Raw genomic sequence first — 21566 nt, 5'->3', positions numbered from 1 at the left:
GCTGAGTAGTCATGTAAATGTGTACAGGCACTAGACAATGGCTTTGTACCGCAAGGGTACAGAAGCACAGGTGTGTCCCCTTGTGAACTCAAGGTTTCAGATGTTTCTCTGCTGGCTGAGATGGTGGGTTGGTAGGGCATGTGTTTGATTGCCCTCTGGAGAGGGTGCCGCAAAAGGGAAATCCACCATCACAGTCACCCAAGTGCTTGTTTGGTATAAGAATGAGAGGCAGTGGTGTGGACAGTGAAGATGAAAAGGACTGACACCACAGGAGGGGAAACGAGAAGAACTTGGGACAGAGGGTGCTTGGACACTGAGACAGATCTTGTGGGATAGCCTGAGGCTTGCAGGAGACAGGTGGCCCACCTTGATGTCTGTCCCATGTAGCTTGGTTCCCCCTAGTGACTGCACCACTCCTTAGATGCACTAGTCCGTAGAATGAGCTTCCCTCCGGGGTCTTTGTCCTGGGATGACATGGATATTTTGTTATTGAGTGGCATCTATTTTACTGTCCTGGAAGGTAATCATATGTGTAAGATCAGTAGTACTGTATATGGCCATTTAACCCATAAACCAAATGAGGTTACTTTTATTTAGATGTCTTTCATTGTGACCCAGGTTGTATATGTAAATAATTTTTAAGACAAATATATTTGCTAAAAATAAACAGTTACTTTGTACTAGGTTATTTTCATAATCCAACTTGGACACATGTTTGAATAGACAGATATTTAATGCTTTTTAAGAGGTATTGATATGCTGTGAATCTTACTGATGTGGTCAGACATAAATGTACTTACTTATTTACACAATTTTTACAAATACTTACATCTATATAATATGAACAATATATACATCTGTATAATATATAATTTAAAACACATACATATTTGGAGTGTAGGAATTTGTTTATGCCTTCATTGCTGAGAACTGACTTCTGGTGTCCTGCGTGCTGTGAATGTGTACATGGGGAATATGGTCACTTAACAAGGTTGGAATTAGCAAAGCGAAAGGCTCCCTTCTTCCTAGAGGAGAATCTAGTACTATGCTGTGTGTTTGCAGTAAGGACTATAACTTTACTGTGTGACACTTGGTTGTCACATTTCTTTATTAAAAGAAAAAAAAAACTGATAGTGAAGAACTGTCTCTTTCCCGGAAAAATGGAGAATTCTGGCATCCATATCAACATAACTTTGAGAATGAGGAACACTTGGCTTTTACCACAATATCAGTGAATGAATGATATTGCAGGGAAAATAAACTGGAGCAGAAGAAACCAAATCACCTTTAAGTAAATTTTGTTGAAAGCCTGAACTGAAATACTTAGTAATTTATAACCTGCAGTAATTTGGGTATGGCGTTAAACGCATCTCGGAAGAGACTAAACTTTGCTTTCAAATTACAGCAACAAGCTCAACCAAATTGGAAGACCTGAGTTACTTAGATGGGCAGAGGAATGCTCCTCTTCGAACGTCGATTAGATTGCCGTGGCATAATACGGCCGGAGGTAGGGCACAGGAAGTTAAAGGTATTTATTCTGCGTCCTCCGTGGGGATGGGTATAATGGAATGTATATGGAACTAGACAGTGAAAGTCTGTGACAACCAGCATTTAAACCAACTGTGTTAAAAATATGATGTGAAGATCATGGGTGCTAAAAACATTTCTCTAGGGTATGCATAACAGGTTGGGGCCTCTTCCTTAAAGTAAGTGATAATAGGACCTGCAGATGGTGTAATGGTACATCACTGACCTCCCACATGGCTGACCGCGTGCGGTTCAAGCCTGTGAGGCAGTTGTGTGGTTGGCAGGCTTGCCATGCAGCAAAGCACCGTCAGGCCCATTCTTTCCCATCCTGAGGGAAAGTGTGTTTCCATGCGACTCAAGCACTAGTAGGGGAAGCAGGTCTTAAGTCCGGTTTCAGAGCTGCTGATGAAATGCAGTTTGGGCCCCGTTGCTTTCTCTAATCCTCTGTGTGTCTGCCTTGAGTCATGAGAATAAATCAGAGGCGTGAGAAGACTAGAGAGACCACTCAGGAAGACATGACAGGATCAGTGGGGTGCGATAAATGGGGGTATTAGAGAAGTATTAATAGAACTGGCTGGGAAATCCTTAACAGATCCCTTGTGGGGTAAAAGTAGTGGCCACACAGTAGCCCCCTTTATCTGTGATGGTTATTCCCACAATTTCAGTCACCTGCAGTCAACTGTGGTTCAAAAGTAGGTGAGTAAAGTACAATAAGATACTTTTTGAAAGAGAGACCACATGCACATAGCTTTTATTACAGTGTTTTGATATAATTATATATTTATTAGTTATTTATTTATGTTAATATTTTACTGTGTCTGATTTATAAATTAAGCTTGATCATAAGTACGTATGTTTAGGAAAAACATAGTACACATAGTCGTGGTGTCAGGTTTCCATGGGGATCTTGGAATGTATCCCTCGCATTCCGGGGTGACACCACACCAAGGGTAATACGCAATGATATATTGAATTTCTTAGTATATAAAATTATGACAGTCTTCTAAAATACTAACCTTCTTTTCTGTTAAAGCACGATTTGCTCCCTACAAGCCACAAGACATTTTGTTGAAGCCCCTGTTGTTTGAAGTGCCGAGCATCACAACAGACTCTGTGTTCGTGGGGAGGGACTGGCTTTTTCACCAGATAGAAGCCAATTTGAGGAACACAGAGCTGGCAGAAAATAGAGGAGCAGTCGTCGTTGGAAATGTGGGGTTTGGGAAGACAGCAATCATCTCTAAGCTGGTGGCACTGAGCTGCCATGGGAGCCGTATGAGGCAGATTGCGTCCAACAGCCCCAGCTCATCACCTAAAAGTACGTCTGTCTTAGTTACTTGTCTAGTTGATGATGTTAACAGAAGATAGATGGAGGAAACCGCAATCTGGATAGACATCAATTACCAGTTTTCCTCAGGTTGTTCCAGCTGCTGTATCGGGTGTGTGACCGTGTGTCAAGGGAACTCTGTTAATACTTCATGGTTCATAGTGGGTATTTAGTGACAGCACAGGTCGAGACTAGCCTTCCCTGATGTCCTCCTGCACCATCCTGGCTTCTATCTCCCTCTTCACACAGGCAGAGGTGGGCAGTGAGGCCAGATCAAGTGCCCTGGAGAAATGCTGGTCCTAAGACCGAGGAGTTGGGCTCTTAGGAAAGCAGTGCAAATGGAATCTGACACAGAATCTTTTGTACCCTGTTCACCACAGCCTTTTATATACTGGACTTACCCAAACTGTAAAGACTAAGTTAGACGTGTGAGAGAGTAGCTAAATATTTGACTCTTCACTGCTTATTTTACATGTAATAAACCCTTTAAAAAGAAAGTGCCTCAGGACCAGCAGATGCCATAATGGCTACGTTGTTGGACTTCCATGTAGTTGACCATGGTTTGAGTCCCGGACCCGGTTGCTTAAACTTGTGCTGGGCGTCTGTGCATACCTGCCCAAGATCCCAAGAGGAGAATGGTGGGGAAAGGATTATGGTGTGGCCATTCCCCCAGGACGTGATTTCTCACTTTCTTTCTGGCAAACACACGTGCCCTATAGCAAAAACCTCTCAAAAAAAAAAAAAAAAAAAAAAAGTGTCTCCAGCTGGGAACAGTGGTGTATACACAGGTAGTCCCAGCTATCTGGAGGCTGAGGCAGAAGGATTGTGAGATCGAGGCCAGTCTGGGTAACATAGCAAGACTCTGTTCCTTAAGGAGAAGGAAAACAAAACAAAAAGTAAAACAGCAGAAAGTGTCTCTAAACGTGGTGAACGTGAACAGTGAGCCATGTGAGATTTTGGTGTATGTTCATTTGAGCTATGTCCAGTCATTGCATATTAAAATACTCGCTACTAATTAAGAACCGTACCGCATATCCCACCATGCTCCTACGAGAGTTAAGTAACGAATTGGGTCTTTGCAGCTTCAGATTCTGCCCAGGACCTTCCTTTCACTCCACTGCTTTCACCGAGTTCCTCCACAAGTGGCCTCAACACAGCTAAAACACCGGCTGGGGCTGGGGCTCCTGAAAACCAGAGGCCGAGAGAGGATGCAGTGAAATACCTTGCTTCTAAGGTAATCTGCACTTGTCTTTTTGAAGCCTTCCAGATAGATTTGTCAGCTTGGTTTTTGAGAGGTGGATTGGAAAAGAGATCTTAAAACAGAGACAACATTGCTTAATGGTAAAGTGTGTAGCTTTAGATAAAGTCGTGCTAGAGGACCTCAAGTGAAAGATGTGAATAAGTATCTTACGACATAGGCAGTGGACTTTGAGCCATCTTAAACAATGGATTTTTTAAAGAATTCCTCAGAACAGCTGAAGGCAACACCTGCCCTCCGTGTAGCATGTGTTCCCCTTAACTGGCTATGTGAGCAGGAGTCGGAAGCCTTTGACTGGACCCAATCCTTTTCTGCCCCGCTCCTTGGCCTGGGCCTTTAGTTCCCTGTGTCAATCCATGAGAAGCTTGGCTGACTCTCTCTTCCTAAACATGTCACAGAGGTGTCTGAAATCTCCCTTCTGCTCAGCATCCATCGCTGGTTCCTGAGCCGCCCTCCTGCATTGACTCTGTCTCTCACCCTGGTGAGCTACCTGGGTCTCCTTTGGCAGCAGAGGTGTGAGTTGGTGGAAATAGCGACCCACCAACAATGGGCAGTGATGAGGGGACCTTGTGAGGAGATCCTTGGGGTGAAGTTGCTGCGGGAGAACTGAAATAAATGATGCTCTGCGCCAGATTCCTGCCTTCTCTGCTCCTTCCCAAACACCAGTCATTCTTGGCTTGGTCAGCCCCCATGCTCTGACTGTTGGTTTCCTACAGTCTTCTGGTCATGAATAGGCAATCTGAGCTGAGAATGCAGTGCAGACTTCAAAGCCATGCATCATATGATTCTCCAACAACCTTCAACTGTGACCCACACTAAGAGACACATCTCCCTAGAGACCCAGCTCTTGGGTGTACGTAGTCATAGAACAGAAGCAAAAGCACTGTGAAACCACACTTATTCTTAAATCCTGGCATCCATTCTTGGAATTTGAACTCATTTTATTAAATACATAAGCCATTGTGGTTCACAGTTGATTTTGTAACACACTGTTGAGTTGTGAGGCTGCTTTTGTCAAACATCCTGCAAGGCTTGGTACTGAATGTGATGGGGGAGATGTACACAAGTCCAGGGGACTGCACATGTGTTCCATCTAATCTATTTCCAGCAGAGTGAAAGAGCAGTCAACTTTTCTGAGTATTGATAGTAAGTTTAAGCTAGAAATCATCTGGTGGGTCCACGTTGGCCTGAGAAAAGCTACTCTGCATCTACTACTTCCACTTGGTTTTTTGAGTCCACAGACCAGGGGCTGTAACCCCAGATATCACATCATCTCTGTCACCTTGGCAAGACCTTTCCCCTCTGTCTCTGGCCCTCAGCTGTGAACTGTGACTAGTGGTTCTTGTCCTACTTCCTGTAGGGTGTGCAGTGCCAAGTGGAACTAGAGTGACTCAGATGCTCCTGAGAAACATGGAGCGCCTGACATCAGTGTGTTTGGCCCCCTTTCACCTCTTACCTCATACTTACATTCCTCTTTCATCCTTCCTTGGAAAAGTCTCAGATGTTTCATTCATCTCCAGAATACCTCTCATCCCCAAGAGAGTTCTGTGTCTGCACTTTCCTAAGGTCTCTAAGAAATAACTTATCGCCCCTGCAAATCCCTTGTAACAAAGGCACCACTCCTCATCCCTCAGCATGCAGGCAGCTCAGAAATTTGGGAATTTATGATTTTCCTCCTTCTGACAGTATCTCTGTAGAACTTCTCCACAGTGTCCCTTGACAAAGTGTGGATGTGGGGAACTCTTCTGCCAGGAGAAGGAGCATTTGTGACTTCACAGCCACCAACTTTATCTTCTGCTTTTGGGGATTAGCAAAATAGTTCCCTTCAGAGAAAATGCTCTTTTTAAGAACAGAATTGGAGTGAAGATGGTGCTTTTTGGTGTCGAGAACACTGGGATTGCTTTAAACCAGAGTAGGTGTCTTAGTCTGTTATGTGTTGCTAAACAGAAATACCCAAGGCTAGATGATTTCTAAAGAATTGGAGTTTGTTTGTTTCATAATTCCAGTGGCTGGAAAGCCCCGGACATGGTGCTGACATGAGGCCAGCCTCTCATGCCACATCATAACCTGGCCGACAGAAGCAGAGAGGAAACAGAATTCCTACTCTCTGTTTGTCCCTTCCATAACCCCAGCCAAGTGGATGGTGCCATCTCATCATGGCTCACGTCTTTAAGGTCTTTCGACCTCCCAAAGTCATTACACTAGAGGCCAAGTTAGCAGACCATGAACCTTTGGAAGAAAAACCATTATCTGAACCATAGCAGTGAGCTTGAGGTTTTTTGAATGACATCTATTCACTTATATTCAATATGGAGTAAGCTATGCTGATTTGTGTGTTAAAGAGCGTGGATTTATGACTATAATTAAAGATCTACTGAGAACTCAACAAATCACACAAATGAAGGAAGGGATAAATGAATCAATTAGGCAAAGGAATGCCTCATTCATGGGAAGTAGAAGCCATGTATCTTGTTAGCTTGGGGAACAGGCAGAGTGAGGTTTCTGTTTAAGTGGTGGAAGAGCTGAGTGAGGCGGGAGAGGCGATGCTGATGTCTGTGCTTCCTCCGTAGGTGGTGGCCTACCACTACTGCCAGGCCGACAACACCTACACGTGTCTGGTGCCTGAGTTCGTGCACAGCATCGCGGCCTTGCTCTGCCGATCCCATCAGCTGGCCGCCTACAGAGAACTTCTGATAAAGGAGCCCCAGCTGCAGAGCATGCTGAGCCTCCGCTCCTGTGTGCAGGACCCAGTGGCGGCTTTCAGGAGGGGAGTGCTGGAGCCACTCACAGCTCTGAGAAATGGTACGTCCGAGCGGCAACACAGAATGCTCTCCCTCAGTAGTAGCATAGCATACGCAGGTAGTCCTCAGGAGGAGGGTGGTCAACCTGAATGGAAGTGAGGTGGGCAAAACAGCAGACATCAGGTCACCTTCCTCAGAACCGTCTTCCTGAGGTCCTTGCTTACCACCTTTGCCCATGGCATAGTTTAAAATGAAACATCTCTAATAAGAGTAAATTCTACAGTCGAACTGTTCCAAAGCAGGTAATTTGTAGCTGTAGGCTATTTCATAACGATGTACCCTTGAAGGCTGTTGTTTGCATATCTTGTCCCCCTCAGTAGCAGGGGATTAGGTGGATTATTTGGAACATTTTCCAGCATAGCATATGTTTTTGTCAAGGCCCCTGTCAAGTTAAAAACCTAAAGCCATTTCTAGAAGTTTCCATTGGACTTTTAGCCCCTGAATATTCCAAAGATAAGGGACACTGTTGATGGATTGGGCCCTTTGGTTTTCCATCTTTACTCCACCTACCTCCTTTGCATCTTATCTGCCTACATGGCATTTCTACAAGAAGGTGCTGGAGAGAGGGATCAAAACAGACATGTCATCATTTCTCCTCGGTTCCCTGGGCAGAGAGTTGAAAACTAGAGTTAAGCTGTGGCAGAAGTCTTTATTTTCTTTATTTCTTTATTTATTTTGGTTAGTTAACCCTGTTCTAGGGGCCTATAAAGTGGAGCTCTCACTACTATATGGCTTGCACTGGGCAGTTGGTCTTTGGTGGGTGTGTTTGTTTTTGTTTTAATCTGGAATCTACTTAGACATTCTTATGGGGGCCCTACTGTCTTTTCCAGGTTGGGTTTCTGCATGTGTTAGGTATTACTTTTGCTGTGTTATGAAGAGCTGGCTGTGATGTACATGAGTGAGATTCTGCTGATCTGTGTAATGCAATGTTTCTGGAAACTGTTTTGTGAGAATTGGTTTCCTTTTGGCTATGTCCTCCAGTTTTCATTATAAATTTAATAGAAAATATGCTTCTGTGAAAACCATTTCTTCTGCCATATGGAAACCTTTTAAGTTTTTACTAACACTTTAAACTGCACATTAAAATACACTGGATGGTAAGAGCTTATAGAAATGTATAATTTCTTCATTTGAAAACATTATTTTATCCTTTAGAACAGAAAATTCCTGAAGAAGAATACATTATTTTGATAGATGGCTTAAATGAAGCTGAGTTTCATAAACCTGATTATGGAGATACGCTTTCTTCATTTATTACCAAAATTATTTCTAAATTTCCTGCCTGGTTGAAGTTGATTGTGACTGTAAGAGCAAATTTTCAGGTAACAAAATAATTTTTAAATCTCTTTCCAACTCCCTGTACTCCAGTTTCCCAGTGATAGTAAATACTAATAACTTAAACTGTCATAAACCATCTAAGTGCTGGATTAAAAACTATATCGGAACTTTGAAAAATGAGTCCAAAGATCACCAAATGTGCGCAACTCTGACCTTTTTAGCCTTGAGGCGTAATTATCAAGGTGCCGGGTGAGCTTCCTATTAACACTGAGCTGTACCTACATGTCTCAGATCCTAGTGTCTAGTCATGGTTTAGCGTATGCAGCAAATGGGGCTATGTAGGTGGCAGCCAGCACCTGGAGTGTACAGCTATTCCTTCTAGTGGTCATTTGCATGGGTTCGTTATGGAACGTTGTGGGTTTTCATTTCTTTTCTCACCTCCCGCCCCATGGGACATGATCACACCATAGTCCTTTTTCTTCCACCTCCCTGGATTTGGAATTCCCACATATACATGCCACCCAGCATGTTTTTCAAGCTGCCAGGTCTCAGACTCAAACCATGCATTCAGCCCTGTGGGATCTACTTGCCTTAACTCTCAGGCCGTGGGCTAGCCGGAGTACTATTTTTTATAAAACTTAAAATTAGGTTACATTTTTGGGAAGGTGGACAATGATTTCTTTTTCTTTTTCACCTTTTTCCCCTCATCTAAACCTTACATTAGAGTTTTCTCTCTCTTTTTTAAAGAGATCTTTCTTTATTCATTGTAGTGTGTTTGCACACACAAGACAGACAACAGAGCACACGGTTTGATTATGCTCTGAGCCCTTCTTCTATCCTCCAGTCTTGGATCTTGGGCACTCATGCTAATGCCCAGCATGTTTCAGGCGTACCCAGCCAGGGGTTCGAACTATGGTCACCATGTAGTAACCAACTTCTTATGTGAGCAGTACATTGCTGCTGCAACATGGAGCCAGGCCATAAATTTTTTTTAAAGACAGGGTCTTGCCCTGTTACAGTCCTTTGACTTAGCCTCCCAGCTGGGACTACAGGCATACACTGCCATGCCCAGACTTTTTTTTTTTTTTTTTTTTTTTTTAAAGATGGCGATCTTGCTGGGACCAGCAGTTAGCGGAATGGCTATGTCACTGGATGCCCATGATGTAGTCGACCGTGGTTCAAGTCCCAGACCTGGTGGCTTAAACTCATGCCAGGCATGTGTGCGTGCATGCCGAAGATTCCGAGAGGAGAAGGGATTGCAGCGTGGCCATCCCCCCTGGGGGTTGACTTCTCACTTTCTATCTCTCTCTCTGTCTTTCTGGTGAGCACACACGCCCTATAGCAAAAATCTCTCCAAAACAAAGAAGATGGCGATCTTGCCGTGTTGCCCAGACCAGGCTTAAACTCATGAGTCTCTTGCCTCAGCCTCTTCAGGTTGCTGAGATTACAAGCTGCATTGCACCTAACCTTTAGAAAGTAAACCTGGGCTTCTCCTGTGGTCCCAACCTACAGAGCACAGTGTCTTAGCGACATTCACCACTTGGTTGGGCTTGAAATTATATCTAGACCATGGACTTCCTCTACATCTCCCCTTTTTTCAGTAAAGACAAACAGATATTTTTGCCCTGTGATAAATATTTAAAAATAGTAGCTGGTTGGGACCAGTAGGTTGCATGGTTGTTAAGGCACTGGACTCCCACATGGCTGAACGTAGTTTGAGTCCTGGACCTGGTAGCTTGAAAACATACCAGGCAATCTGCATGCATGTCCAAAATCCTGAGAGGAGAATGTACAAGAATGGATTGCAGTGTGGCCATTCCTTCTGGTGGGTAGGAGTCAGTAATTTCTCTTTTCTTTTCTCTGTCTCTCTCTGGTGAGTGCATGTGCTCTATGGCAAAAACTTGCGCCGTCTTTTTTTTTTTTTTTTTTTTTTTTAAAGATGGCGATCTTGCTGGGACCAGCAGTTAGCGGAATGGCTATGTCACTGGATGCCCATGATGTAGTCGACCGTGGTTCAAGTCCCAGACCTGGTGGCTTAAACTCATGCCAGGCATGTGTGCGTGCATGCCGAAGATTCCGAGAGGAGAAGGGATTGCAGCGTGGCCATCCCCCCTGGGGGTTGACTTCTCACTTTCTATCTCTCTCTCTGTCTTTCTGGTGAGCACACACGCCCTATAGCAAAAATCTCTCCAAAACAAAGAAGATGGCGATCTTGCCGTGTTGCCCAGACCAGGCTTAAACTCATGAGTCTCTTGCCTCAGCCTCTTCAGGTTGCTGAGATTACAAGCTGCATTGCACCTAACCTTTAGAAAGTAAACCTGGGCTTCTCCTGTGGTCCCAACCTACAGAGCACAGTGTCTTAGCGACATTCACCACTTGGTTGGGCTTGAAATTATATCTAGACCATGGACTTCCTCTACATCTCCCCTTTTTTCAGTAAAGACAAACAGATATTTTTGCCCTGTGATAAATATTTAAAAATAGTAGCTGGTTGGGACCAGTAGGTTGCATGGTTGTTAAGGCACTGGACTCCCACATGGCTGAACGTAGTTTGAGTCCTGGACCTGGTAGCTTGAAAACATACCAGGCAATCTGCATGCATGTCCAAAATCCTGAGAGGAGAATGTACAAGAATGGATTGCAGTGTGGCCATTCCTTCTGGTGGGTAGGAGTCAGTAATTTCTCTTTTCTTTTCTCTGTCTCTCTCTGGTGAGTGCATGTGCTCTATGGCAAAAACTTTAAAAAAAAAATCAAAGTTGGTTAACTCATTTTTCTCTTATTAAAACTAGAGCTAGACTTCAGTCAAAATTGGTGTTTAGACATTTGATTCATATGCTTTTCAGTTATTTCTTCATGCCCTAAACCTGATTTAGCAAGGAGTGCAGGACAAGAACATGGGGCCTATATTTTACTTCCTAGCTGTGCACATTTGCAGAGGTTCAGTTAGTGTCCACACAGATCGGGATTAATTGCACTCTGCCTTATGCCTCCAAGTTACATTAAATGAGCACTTATACTGAAAAGTGATAGAAAAAAGTTTGAAAAAACCAAATAGGCAAAATTCCTCTCTGCTGTTAGGTGTCAGGGTAGTGCTCTTTGAAACAGGGAGAGGCAGGAAGAGGAAGTGAGACTTCTGGGAACTGGTGATGTTGTTTCTGATTGCTGGTTACAAGTGTATGTTTGACTTTATATAAATTAAAGTTACTGTGCAATTATGAGTTGTGAACCTCTGTGTGTATATTATACTTTTTTACAAACAATTAAAAAATGATGACAGGGCAGGCTGCAGTGGTGCAGCAGTTATGACATGATCTGCACTGCTGGAGCCACATGGCAGGGTGCTAGGTTCTCGTCCCAGGGTCTCCCTGTGCACACCTGGGTTGGTTGGGGGTGGAGTGCAGTGTGAAGACCCTGTTTGGGGTCAGTTGGTCCCTCCCTTCCACCTTTCAAAATACGTAAATAAACTTTAAAAAAAAATGAGAATAGGCTGCACCATGGCATGGCAGCTTGGTAATGAAAGCTGTTATGGGACAAGCTGGGGCAGTCTTGGATTTCCTGCTCAGTTTACACAGCCCCGCTAGCTGACGTGGGGAGAGGACTGCCTCTTACCTCGGAGTCTGGCTGTGTTCTTAGACATGCAGTGTTGCTTTGTGCTTGCTGTACTAGTCACACAGTGTAAGATTACGGGTATGGGGTCACCTGCAGGGTCTCACTGCCCCCTATAGCCCTGGGTACCCTTCCAGTTCCACTGTCTGCATGGGGCTCTCACTTATTCCTTGGCCCTGAGTCTTCGGGTAAAGGCCTTGGGAAAGCCTTGACTGATTCAATCTCGTATCAGGATTTCTTTCACATAAGCTTTTTTATCTTTACCTTATCCTATTACATGTTTTGATATGAAACAATGAGTCCCTGTAATCCACGAAAAATCCTCCTTGAAAGAAAACTAGTGAGTCTGGTTTGAAATGTTGCTAAAAGATAGGAATCTCTGTGGAATGACACCGTGGGCTTTTGTGTCTTTCCCAGGAGATCATAAGCGCACTGCCATTTGTCAAGCTTTCCTTAGATGACTTCCCAGACAACAAAGACATCCACAGCGACCTGCATGCCTACGTCCAGCACAGGGTCCACAGCAGCCAGGACATCCTCAGCAACATCTCCCTGAACGGCAAGGCCGATGCCGCCCTCATCGGGAAAGTGAGCAGCCACCTGGTGCTGCGGAGCCTTGGCTCCTACCTGTACCTCAAACTCACCCTGGACCTCTTCCAGCGGGGACACTTGGTCATTAAGAGTGCCAGCTACAAGGTGGTGCCCGTGTCTCTGTCTGAACTCTATTTGCTGCAGTGCAACATGAAGTTCATGACTCAGTCGGCCTTTGAGAGAGCGCTCCCCATCCTAAACGTGGCCCTCGCGTCCCTCCACCCCATGACGGATGAGCAGATCTTCCAGGCGATTAATGCTGGCCACGTCCAAGGGGAGCAGGGATGGGAGGACTTCCAGCAGAGGATGGATGCCCTCTCCTGCTTCCTCATTAAGAGGCGAGACAAAACCCGCATGTTTTGCCACCCATCCTTCAGGGAGTGGCTCGTCTGGAGAGCAGATGGCGAGAACACAGCCTTCCTGTGTGAGCCCAGGTACATGCCTGCAGCCCGGGTAGGGTCCTCGTGCCGCTGACTGGGGAAGGTGTTTCAGACATGCTGCGCGGTTGCAGTGGGACGGAGACCCAGATGAAGAATTCAGTTTTGCTGCTTTGTTTGCTTGTTTCTTCCCTTTTTGGTGTAAGGAGAGGGTGATGGAAAATTCTCTCAGCTTCTAAACCAAAACGTCCTTCCTTTAATGGCTAGAATTTTAAAATTCTAGTGTGTCTGAATGAAAGGGAAGTCTGGGTAATCTGTTTGCGGCCCACTCTCTTCTAGATTCCCTCCCTCTCTCAGCTTTGACACCATGAAGGCGCAAAGTGTACTCGGGGAGCAGCGGCCTCTAGAGGGCGCTCCTGGTGGGACTGCGGGCTGTCTAGGATCCTTGGCCCCGCCACTCCCCCGCCACCACTCCAACGTGGGTGACTAGTGCCAGGATTCGATGTGTCTGTGTGTCCATAAGGGAGCGCCAGGATCTGATCTGGCCCCTACCTTTGTATTTCTGGTTCAGCTCAGTGCAGCAGGTGAGGCACCTCTCTCCACCGCCCTCAGCGGAATTCCACTGGAGGGGCCAGGGAGGAGAGCCTGGCTCTCAGGTGTCTTTGTAATGGGTGAGAGGCCAGGAAGGGAATTCGAGGGTACAGATGCTTTCAGATTAACGATATGCTCAAGCTCAAGCCCTCCCCGCTGCCTGGCCCTAGCCTGCGCCTCTGCTCTCCTGAATGGCTTCTGTTTTTTTGCGAGTCTGAATTGCCCCTATACTGGTAATGGTGCTAAGCTACCTGCTTCGGCTTGTGGTGGGCATTTAACCAGGTGCTGGGATCCAGAAGTGAAGAGGGGAATAAGCCCTGTGGGCTTCCCTCCACCCATGCACATACATTGAGCATTGACCTGATGGGTCTAGCTGCTGTTTTGTATTGTGACTGTTGTTTCTTAGTTGACACTAGGCCAAGGGGTGGTTGTTATCTTTTGAACCTGGTTTGGGGCAATAAACTACAACATCTAGGCTATTTTGCCAGATGATAATAGCTAGGTGAAATGTGTGCTGTAACATATCTGGCCAAGCGGGGCCATTTCCTAGGAAGGCAGGCTATAGTTGAGTTTGTTGAAGTATAAAAACAGTGAAAAGGGGGCCATATGGTGGCACAGCACTAAAACACAATGCTCTGCAAGGCTGATCTACATGGGAAGGTTCCAGGTTTGCATCTGGAGACCTCTCTGAGTGTGCTGGTCACAGGCATGCCCATGATCTGGGGCTGGTCGAGGCTAGACCTTGTTGGGAATAGTGTGTCTCTGTTGAGAGTGTTGTCTCTCTATTGGGAGTGCTGTCTCTCTGTTTCTTTCTCTCTCTCACTCTGTCTTTCTCATTCTTAGAAGAAATAAATAAACAAGAGAGAGAGAGAGAGAGAGAGAGAGAGAGAGAGGACTCCAGCAGGGAGTGAGGTTTGTTTCTATATTGGAGGCTGAAGTGTTGGATTATCCTTACTGAGCTTTGCTTCATTTGGGCTACTCCATACTTGGTGCCAAGAGGGTACACAGCCCAGTCACAGATTCCTGAAGGCTGCTGTGTTCTTACGGTAGGTGTGGGAACTCCCCTAGGGCAGGGCCTGAGCTAAGGGGAGGTAGGAGGGGTGCTAAGGGTGCAGAATTTCAGGAGACACTCACTCGGGTAGTACAAGTTGACATTTTCCCAGAACACCTATACTGAGTCTCATTAAGCAGGCAGAGACCATATAGAACCAAGTCGGCAGGGAGGTTCTGGATCCATTTCTGTGGCCCTTGTTGAGGCCCCACTATGTGCAAAGTACTGTGGCAGATAAAGAAATTCCTCAGACAAGGACAGGAAGGGAGGGTGAGGCAGGAGGTAGCAGTGCTTCAGGGAGCACACTGCCTGTGGGACTTCAGGAAATGAGGGTGACGTCTAGAAAGTGTTTCATGTGTTTCACGTGCATGGCGACATTTGGGTTTTGAAAGAAGGTAGCATTTCTTCCCTCATCCCAAATGGTTGTATTTCTGCCCAGCTATTGAAGGAAAAAAGTAGAGAAGTTCAGCACCCAGAGACAGTGGCACTTCACTTTCTAGCTTGGACTCTTTCCATAGCGTTTTACACAGCATACAAATAATCTTCACTCAGAATTCTTGTCCTCTTTCTTTCTTTTTCCTTTACACATAGCAGGAAAGCTGTTAGGAAGTATTAGACAATGGACATTTTCATTTTTCGTGACTGTACCAACCTCCTAGTAGACAAACTCAGAGTACTTTAGTTGGACTTATCCATTGTTTTTAGGATTTTTACAAACAGGATGAATATACTAATACCTTGAAAATCTGGTTTTTCATTCCGACTCCATCGGTTCTTTGGTATTTCCTGTGCATACATTATTTTAATTTTCCAAGCCTTACTTCCCTATCTATAAAAAGTATGAGTATCTTCTCATTGAGTGGTAACGGCTATTAAGTAAGTTCTTAAGAGGATCTGCTACTTCCCTTCCTCAGGGCCAGACAGAGGTTAGCGATAAAACATGATGTTCTTCAAGGGTGACCCATGTGGGAAGGTTCCAGCTTCGGGTCCAGAGACCTTCCTGAGTATGCTGGGCATGCATGGGCCCATAATTCAAAGGTGGCCAAAGCTGGGGATAGGTTGCAGCATCAGGACCTGTCTCTCTGACCCATGAAAGAAAGAAATGAATAAGCCTAAAAAATACACACACCCACAACACAAACTTACACACAAGTAGTTTCTCAGTCTTTTATGTTAGACTTGAACAGTCCTCACATTTTACAGTATTTGCTACCTTTGGTTTTGTGTGTGTGTGAGGTATACTAAATTACAAACATCTCCCAACCCAACGTAATGATGAACGATGGAGATAATTGGTATACTAATTACCCTAATCCAATCATTACACATTGTGTTCCTGTACTGAAAAATAGCATTGTATCCCCACAAATAGGTACAATCATTATACGTTAATTAAAAATTATTTTAAAATTGTAAACATCGTGACATTTCATTTTAAATAATTGACTCTACACTTGAAAAAGGAATGTTTTCTTACTTAACCATACCATTACCATGATCGTATCTAAAGTATTAGCAGTTTTTCAGCATCCTGAAATGTTTTACTAGGCTGATTTTACTACTTCCTTTTTTTTAATGTTCAAATTAGGATTCAAAAAGTCTACAAAATACATTCAATTTTCTCTCTTTTAATCTATCGTTCCCCAGCCCCTACTCTTTTTGTATTTTTTCCTCCCACGATTTGTTTAAATAGAGCAACTAGGCACTTTTTTGTATGATTTCCCAGTTCGTATTGCTGAATTCATTCTTATGGTATTTTTCCTGGGTTCATCTGTCACCTCTATTTCCTGTAAACTGACAGTTAAATCCAGAGGCTTGATTTTTATATAATTTTTTTTTTCTAAGAGCACTTAATAGCTGGTGGCGAGTATTTCTGTCAGGAGGCATGTAACATCTTAATGCTTCTCTGTAATGCTAGGAGTCATTGACCATTTCCTGGATCCATCAGTTCATTAGTGTTGCACAAACACTGTTGTAATCTAGAGCAATCTCCTCTCTGCTCTTTTACCCATGCCATTAACTTGAGGCACGATGGATAGGAAATTAATAGTAGCACAAGGCTAGCACAGACAGAAGGAGCTATGAAGGCAGCGCAGGCCACGTTCTGGCAACAGATCTAGTTTGGCACTTTTATCATGAAGAGAGGAGCAGAAAGAACTGACAGAAGGGGGCTAGGAGGTGACACAACAGTAACACAACTGGACCCACATGGGGAAGCACACCAGGTACTTACAGGCCTGTGATGTAGGCTGGCTAAGACAAGACATGGACTGAGGCATGAAGACCCTGTTGGGGTTGCCTGTCTGTCTGTCTCTCACATATGAGATAAATAAATAAACTTGAAAAAAGAAAGAGATGACAACCAGATTTGCTAGGAGTGCAGCTCTGTATCCGTCATCTCTGGGGGCCCTCTGAAGGTTCTGGAGCACATATCATCTTGTGTAGACAGGAGTGTGGAAGGTGTGGAGTGGGCACCACTGTCCAGGCAGGAGCAGGGACTTGTGGACTAGGATTGGAGATGGAGTGGGATGAAGTCAGACCTTGCTGACTGGACGTAGCTGGGTGTGGCTTGGCCTGTGGGCAGAGTCATGGAGGAGGAGATGTAGGTGACTTGAAGTTAACCCTGAGAAAGTAAGAATGACATTGCTTTTAGAAATGGTAAGAAAGACGGGACCAGCAGTTAGCGTAATGGCTATGTTGCTGGACTCCCATGTAGTCAACCACGGTTGGGGTCCTTTTAAATAATTGACTCTACACTTGAAAAAGGAATGTTTTCTTACTTAACCATACCATTACCATGATCGTATCTAAAGTATTAGCAGTTTTTCAGCATCCTGAAATGTTTTACTAGGCTGATTTTACTACTTCCTTTTTTTTAATGTTCAAATTAGGATTCAAAAAGTCTACAAAATACATTCAATTTTCTCTCTTTTAATCTATCGTTCCCCAGCCCCTACTCTTTTTGTATTTTTTCCTCCCACGATTTGTTTAAATAGAGCAACTAGGCACTTTTTTGTATGATTTCCCAGTTCGTATTGCTGAATTCATTCTTATGGTATTTTTCCTGGGTTCATCTGTCACCTCTATTTCCTGTAAACTGACAGTTAAATCCAGAGGCTTGATTTTTATATAATTTTTTTTTCTAAGAGCACTTAATAGCTGGTGGCGAGTATTTCTGTCAGGAGGCATGTAACATCTTAATGCTTCTCTGTAATGCTAGGAGTCATTGACCATTTCCTGGATCCATCAGTTCATTAGTGTTGCACAAACACTGTTGTAATCTAGAGCAATCTCCTCTCTGCTCTTTTACCCATGCCATTAACTTGAGGCACGATGGATAGGAAATTAATAGTAGCACAAGGCTAGCACAGACAGAAGGAGCTATGAAGGCAGCGCAGGCCACGTTCTGGCAACAGATCTAGTTTGGCACTTTTATCATGAAGAGAGGAGCAGAAAGAACTGACAGAAGGGGGCTAGGAGGTGACACAACAGTAACACAACTGGACCCACATGGGGAAGCACACCAGGTACTTACAGGCCTGTGATGTAGGCTGGCTAAGACAAGACATGGACTGAGGCATGAAGACCCTGTTGGGGTTGCCTGTCTGTCTGTCTCTCACATATGAGATAAATAAATAAACTTGAAAAAAGAAAGAGATGACAACCAGATTTGCTAGGAGTGCAGCTCTGTATCCGTCATCTCTGGGGGCCCTCTGAAGGTTCTGGAGCACATATCATCTTGTGTAGACAGGAGTGTGGAAGGTGTGGAGTGGGCACCACTGTCCAGGCAGGAGCAGGGACTTGTGGACTAGGATTGGAGATGGAGTGGGATGAAGTCAGACCTTGCTGACTGGACGTAGCTGGGTGTGGCTTGGCCTGTGGGCAGAGTCATGGAGGAGGAGATGTAGGTGACTTGAAGAAGTTAACCCTGAGAAAGTAAGAATGACATTGCTTTTAGAAATGGTAAGAAAGACGGGACCAGCAGTTAGCGTAATGGCTATGTTGCTGGACTCCCATGTAGTCAACCGTGGTTCGCGTCCCGGACCCAGTGGCTTAAAAATCATGCCGGGCGCGTGTGCATGCGTGCCCAAGATCCCGAGAGGAGAATGGAGGAGAAGGGATTGCGGCGTGACCATCCACCCTGGGGGATGATTTCTTGCTTTCTGTCTCTCTGTCTCTCTCTGTCTGTCTGGGAAGCGCACGCGTCCTATAGCAAAAACCTCTCCAAAAAACAAAAAAAGAAATGGTAAGAAAGGCAGAGGGTGTGGGAAGGGTAGAGTTTTGGCACTTTGAGCTTGCAGACAGGTTCAGTGGAAAGTGAGGTCTGAGGCTTGGAGACGAGGTTGGCACTGGAAGATCTGGCATCATGGGTGGAGAGGTGTGGCACAGTTTGCTGATGCATAGATAGAGGAAAGAGAGTGCCGGACTTGGGGGGAAACGTCAAGGAAAGAGGCTGTGGTGCTGCCTAGAGACGAGGGAGGAGGAGCATGAGGGGGAAGAGGGACCTGGATCCTTTGAAGTCTCCTTCCTTTGGCTGTGAGGGGTGAACAAGGAGACAGCATATTGGGAGGGGGAGTTGTGGGTTGAAAGGTTTGAAGTGGTTGAATAGAAGGGAGGTTTTTGGTTAGGAGATTGGGACATTGCTGGAATCTTTACTGAGAGACTCTGGGCAGACACATAATCCCTAAAGGAAGAGAAATTGGAAATGCAAAACAGGAAAGGAAGGGAGCTAAGTGAGAAGCAGCCTGCCTTCCCTTCATTCTCACATGTCTGTCCCCGTTCAAGCTGAATGATGCCTCGTTTTTGTGTCTCCTTGCTGAGATCTTCTCAAGGGTAGCACTGTCTGGCTCCATGTAGAACACCCAGTACAAAGTTGGAGGCAGTTATGGGGCAGATGTTAGTGAAGGAATGAGGAGCCATGTGACATTGGTCAGGAATTCAAGCTTTTAGCTCTAAAAGATTGTGATTCAAATCTCTGCTATCTCTTTCTGGCCATTTGGTCTTGGACAAATCACTTAACCTAGCCAGGCCTCCATTGAGTAATGTGAGCGCACTCAGGGATTCAGTGTCGTGTGGGCAGTTGAGATGATCAGTCAGGTTTCTTCATCTGGCATACAGCGAAAACTTAGTATTTGAATGCTTGGAAAAAGGAGCAGACCCGTGAATGCAGGTGGTCTTAGACTGAAGGTGGTCCCAGGAGCCGGAAGGCAGGAAAACATGTTGGGGTAGGAAACACAAGAGCCAGATGTGTGACAGTTGCCTGGGGCTTTCTCTCCTTAGAGAAGAGGAAAGCCATTGCTTAGCTGAGACTACTGGAAACCTTTGACCTGGCTACTGAAGGGAATGTAGGCATTACCTTGAAAGGACCAGCCATGACACTGAGTGTGGTGGACACAGTTGGCGTAGCCACTGAGCTCAGTCAGCTGGGAACCTCAGCCTGTGGCTGGGAGTGAGGCCCTGACTGGTATCATCCAGACCAGATTGAACCTCAGGACCACCCATGGAGAGGGTAGCAGAGTGTGGTTTCCATGGAACATCCTGCTCTGGAGAGGTGAGAGCATGGGAGGCTTTCATCTCGGAGAAGTGTGTAGGGGATATAGGCTTGTGCTCAAAAGTTCCATAGCATTGCAGAATGTTCAACAGATGCTCAGTGGGCATCGTGGCCTTAAGCTCTTGACCTCCCCTGTGACACAGAAACAAGTCTGTTAGTCTTCATCTGCCTCATTTCCTCATTCTCACATGGTTTATAACCTGTCTGAGAAAGAGGCCTGCCTTTGGATAAATTTAAATAAGACAACACAATTTAAACAATGCATACTTCTCATCATTTAGATTAGCAATGACCAGGAAAATGAATTGCATACACACACGTATGCATATATACATATAAATAAATGTCCATTTAAAAACTGTGTGTGTGTGTGTGTGTGTGTGTGTAAAATGTTTATCCTTTACATCTAAAACTACCCCTTCCCCCATGAAACAGCAGCTCAAAGTTGCCAGGTTGATAAAAGTGAAAATAATTCCGTGCACAGGAGTCACTTCTCTTGGAAGACGCAAACGCCAGGTGTCTTTCCCAAACAGATTGGCTCAGACAAAGGCAGAGTCTGAAGGGGACAGAATGAGTTCTATAGTTGGAGAGGGCAGGTGGGCAGGGTGGCTCCTTCCTGAAAGGGTTAGTGGAGTGTGAATGGGTGGTGTCATTTGAGTGTCCCCCGCATGCCCAGCTGCCCCAAGTCCACTCTCAGCTTTGTCCCCCCCAGGACCTCTGTTCCCTCCAAGCCTGGGATCCCTGCTGCTTCAGATCATGAGCTGTTGCCTATTATGGCCTGCTCTTTCTGTTCTTCCCATGGTAAGGCTTTGTCATCTGGCCCAGGCCTACCCCAAGTGGTGACTATCCTGAGGGAAGGCCAGAAGGCCAGGCCCAAGCGTGGTTCTTCTCCGTCTGTCTGTCCTTCCACCATCCATCGTCTATCCATCTAGGAAACACGTTTGTAGCTTTTCTCAGTGCTGGGCACATTCTAGGCATTGTAACTTAGACAAGACCCCCAGTCTCATAGAGGGCATAAATCAGTACACAAGGTGGTTCCAAAGGTGTAGACCTGCCGTGCCTTAGGGCTTTGGCATGGGTCACTCCACAGAGCGAGAGGAATCTAGAAAACCCCCAAAATTACTCCTAAGAATACACAGCACTGGGACCAGCAGTTAGCGTAAGGGCTATGTCGCTGAACTCCTATGTAGCCGACTGTGGTTTGAGTCCCGGACCCGATGGCTTAAACTCATGCCAGGCGTGTGTGTGTGTGTGTGTCCAGGATCCCGAGAGGAGAATGGAAAAGAAGGGATTGCAGCGTGACCATCCCCCTGGGAGGTGATTTCTCGCTTTCTTTGTCTCTGTCTCTCTCTGTCTTTCTGGCGAGTGTACTCGCCCTATAGCAAAAACCTCCCCCCCCCAAAAAAGACTACACAGCACTTGCCCTCGTTGTAAAGAGGCAGCTGTTTGCTGTTCCATGTAGCCATGCTGAAACACCAGGAGAGTGGCTCATACTGAGGGCCTGTGGGCAGTGGACGGGGACCTTTTGTCATGAACTTCTTTGTTGCTCATCCTAGGAATGGACACGCACTCTTGGCATTCATGTTCTCCCGACAGGAGGGCAAGCTGCAC

At 45.3% G+C, this 21566-nt stretch overlaps 1 protein-coding gene across 1 annotated transcript in view; it reads left to right on the top strand.

Annotated features, from left to right (window-relative positions):
* TANC1 (tetratricopeptide repeat, ankyrin repeat and coiled-coil containing 1) overlaps positions 1-21566 on the top strand; it is a gene marked incomplete in the record, with an annotated part of 175626 nt that overhangs the window by 107651 nt on the left and 46409 nt on the right. Inside the window, 7 exon segments of the mRNA XM_027768446.1 lie at positions 1406-1507; positions 2561-2842; positions 3934-4085; positions 6680-6911; positions 8066-8232; positions 12212-12819; positions 21512-21562. Coding sequence (XP_027624247.1) covers positions 1406-1507; positions 2561-2842; positions 3934-4085; positions 6680-6911; positions 8066-8232; positions 12212-12819; positions 21512-21562 — 1594 coding nt within the window.

Source organism: Tupaia chinensis, unplaced genomic scaffold, assembly GCF_000334495.1.
Source record: "Tupaia chinensis unplaced genomic scaffold, TupChi_1.0 Scaffold146346_1, whole genome shotgun sequence".
NCBI classification, from domain to species: domain Eukaryota; kingdom Metazoa; phylum Chordata; class Mammalia; order Scandentia; family Tupaiidae; genus Tupaia; species Tupaia belangeri.
Note: the sequence above shows the minus strand (reverse complement) of the source record. Positions and strands in the feature narration are given on the sequence as shown.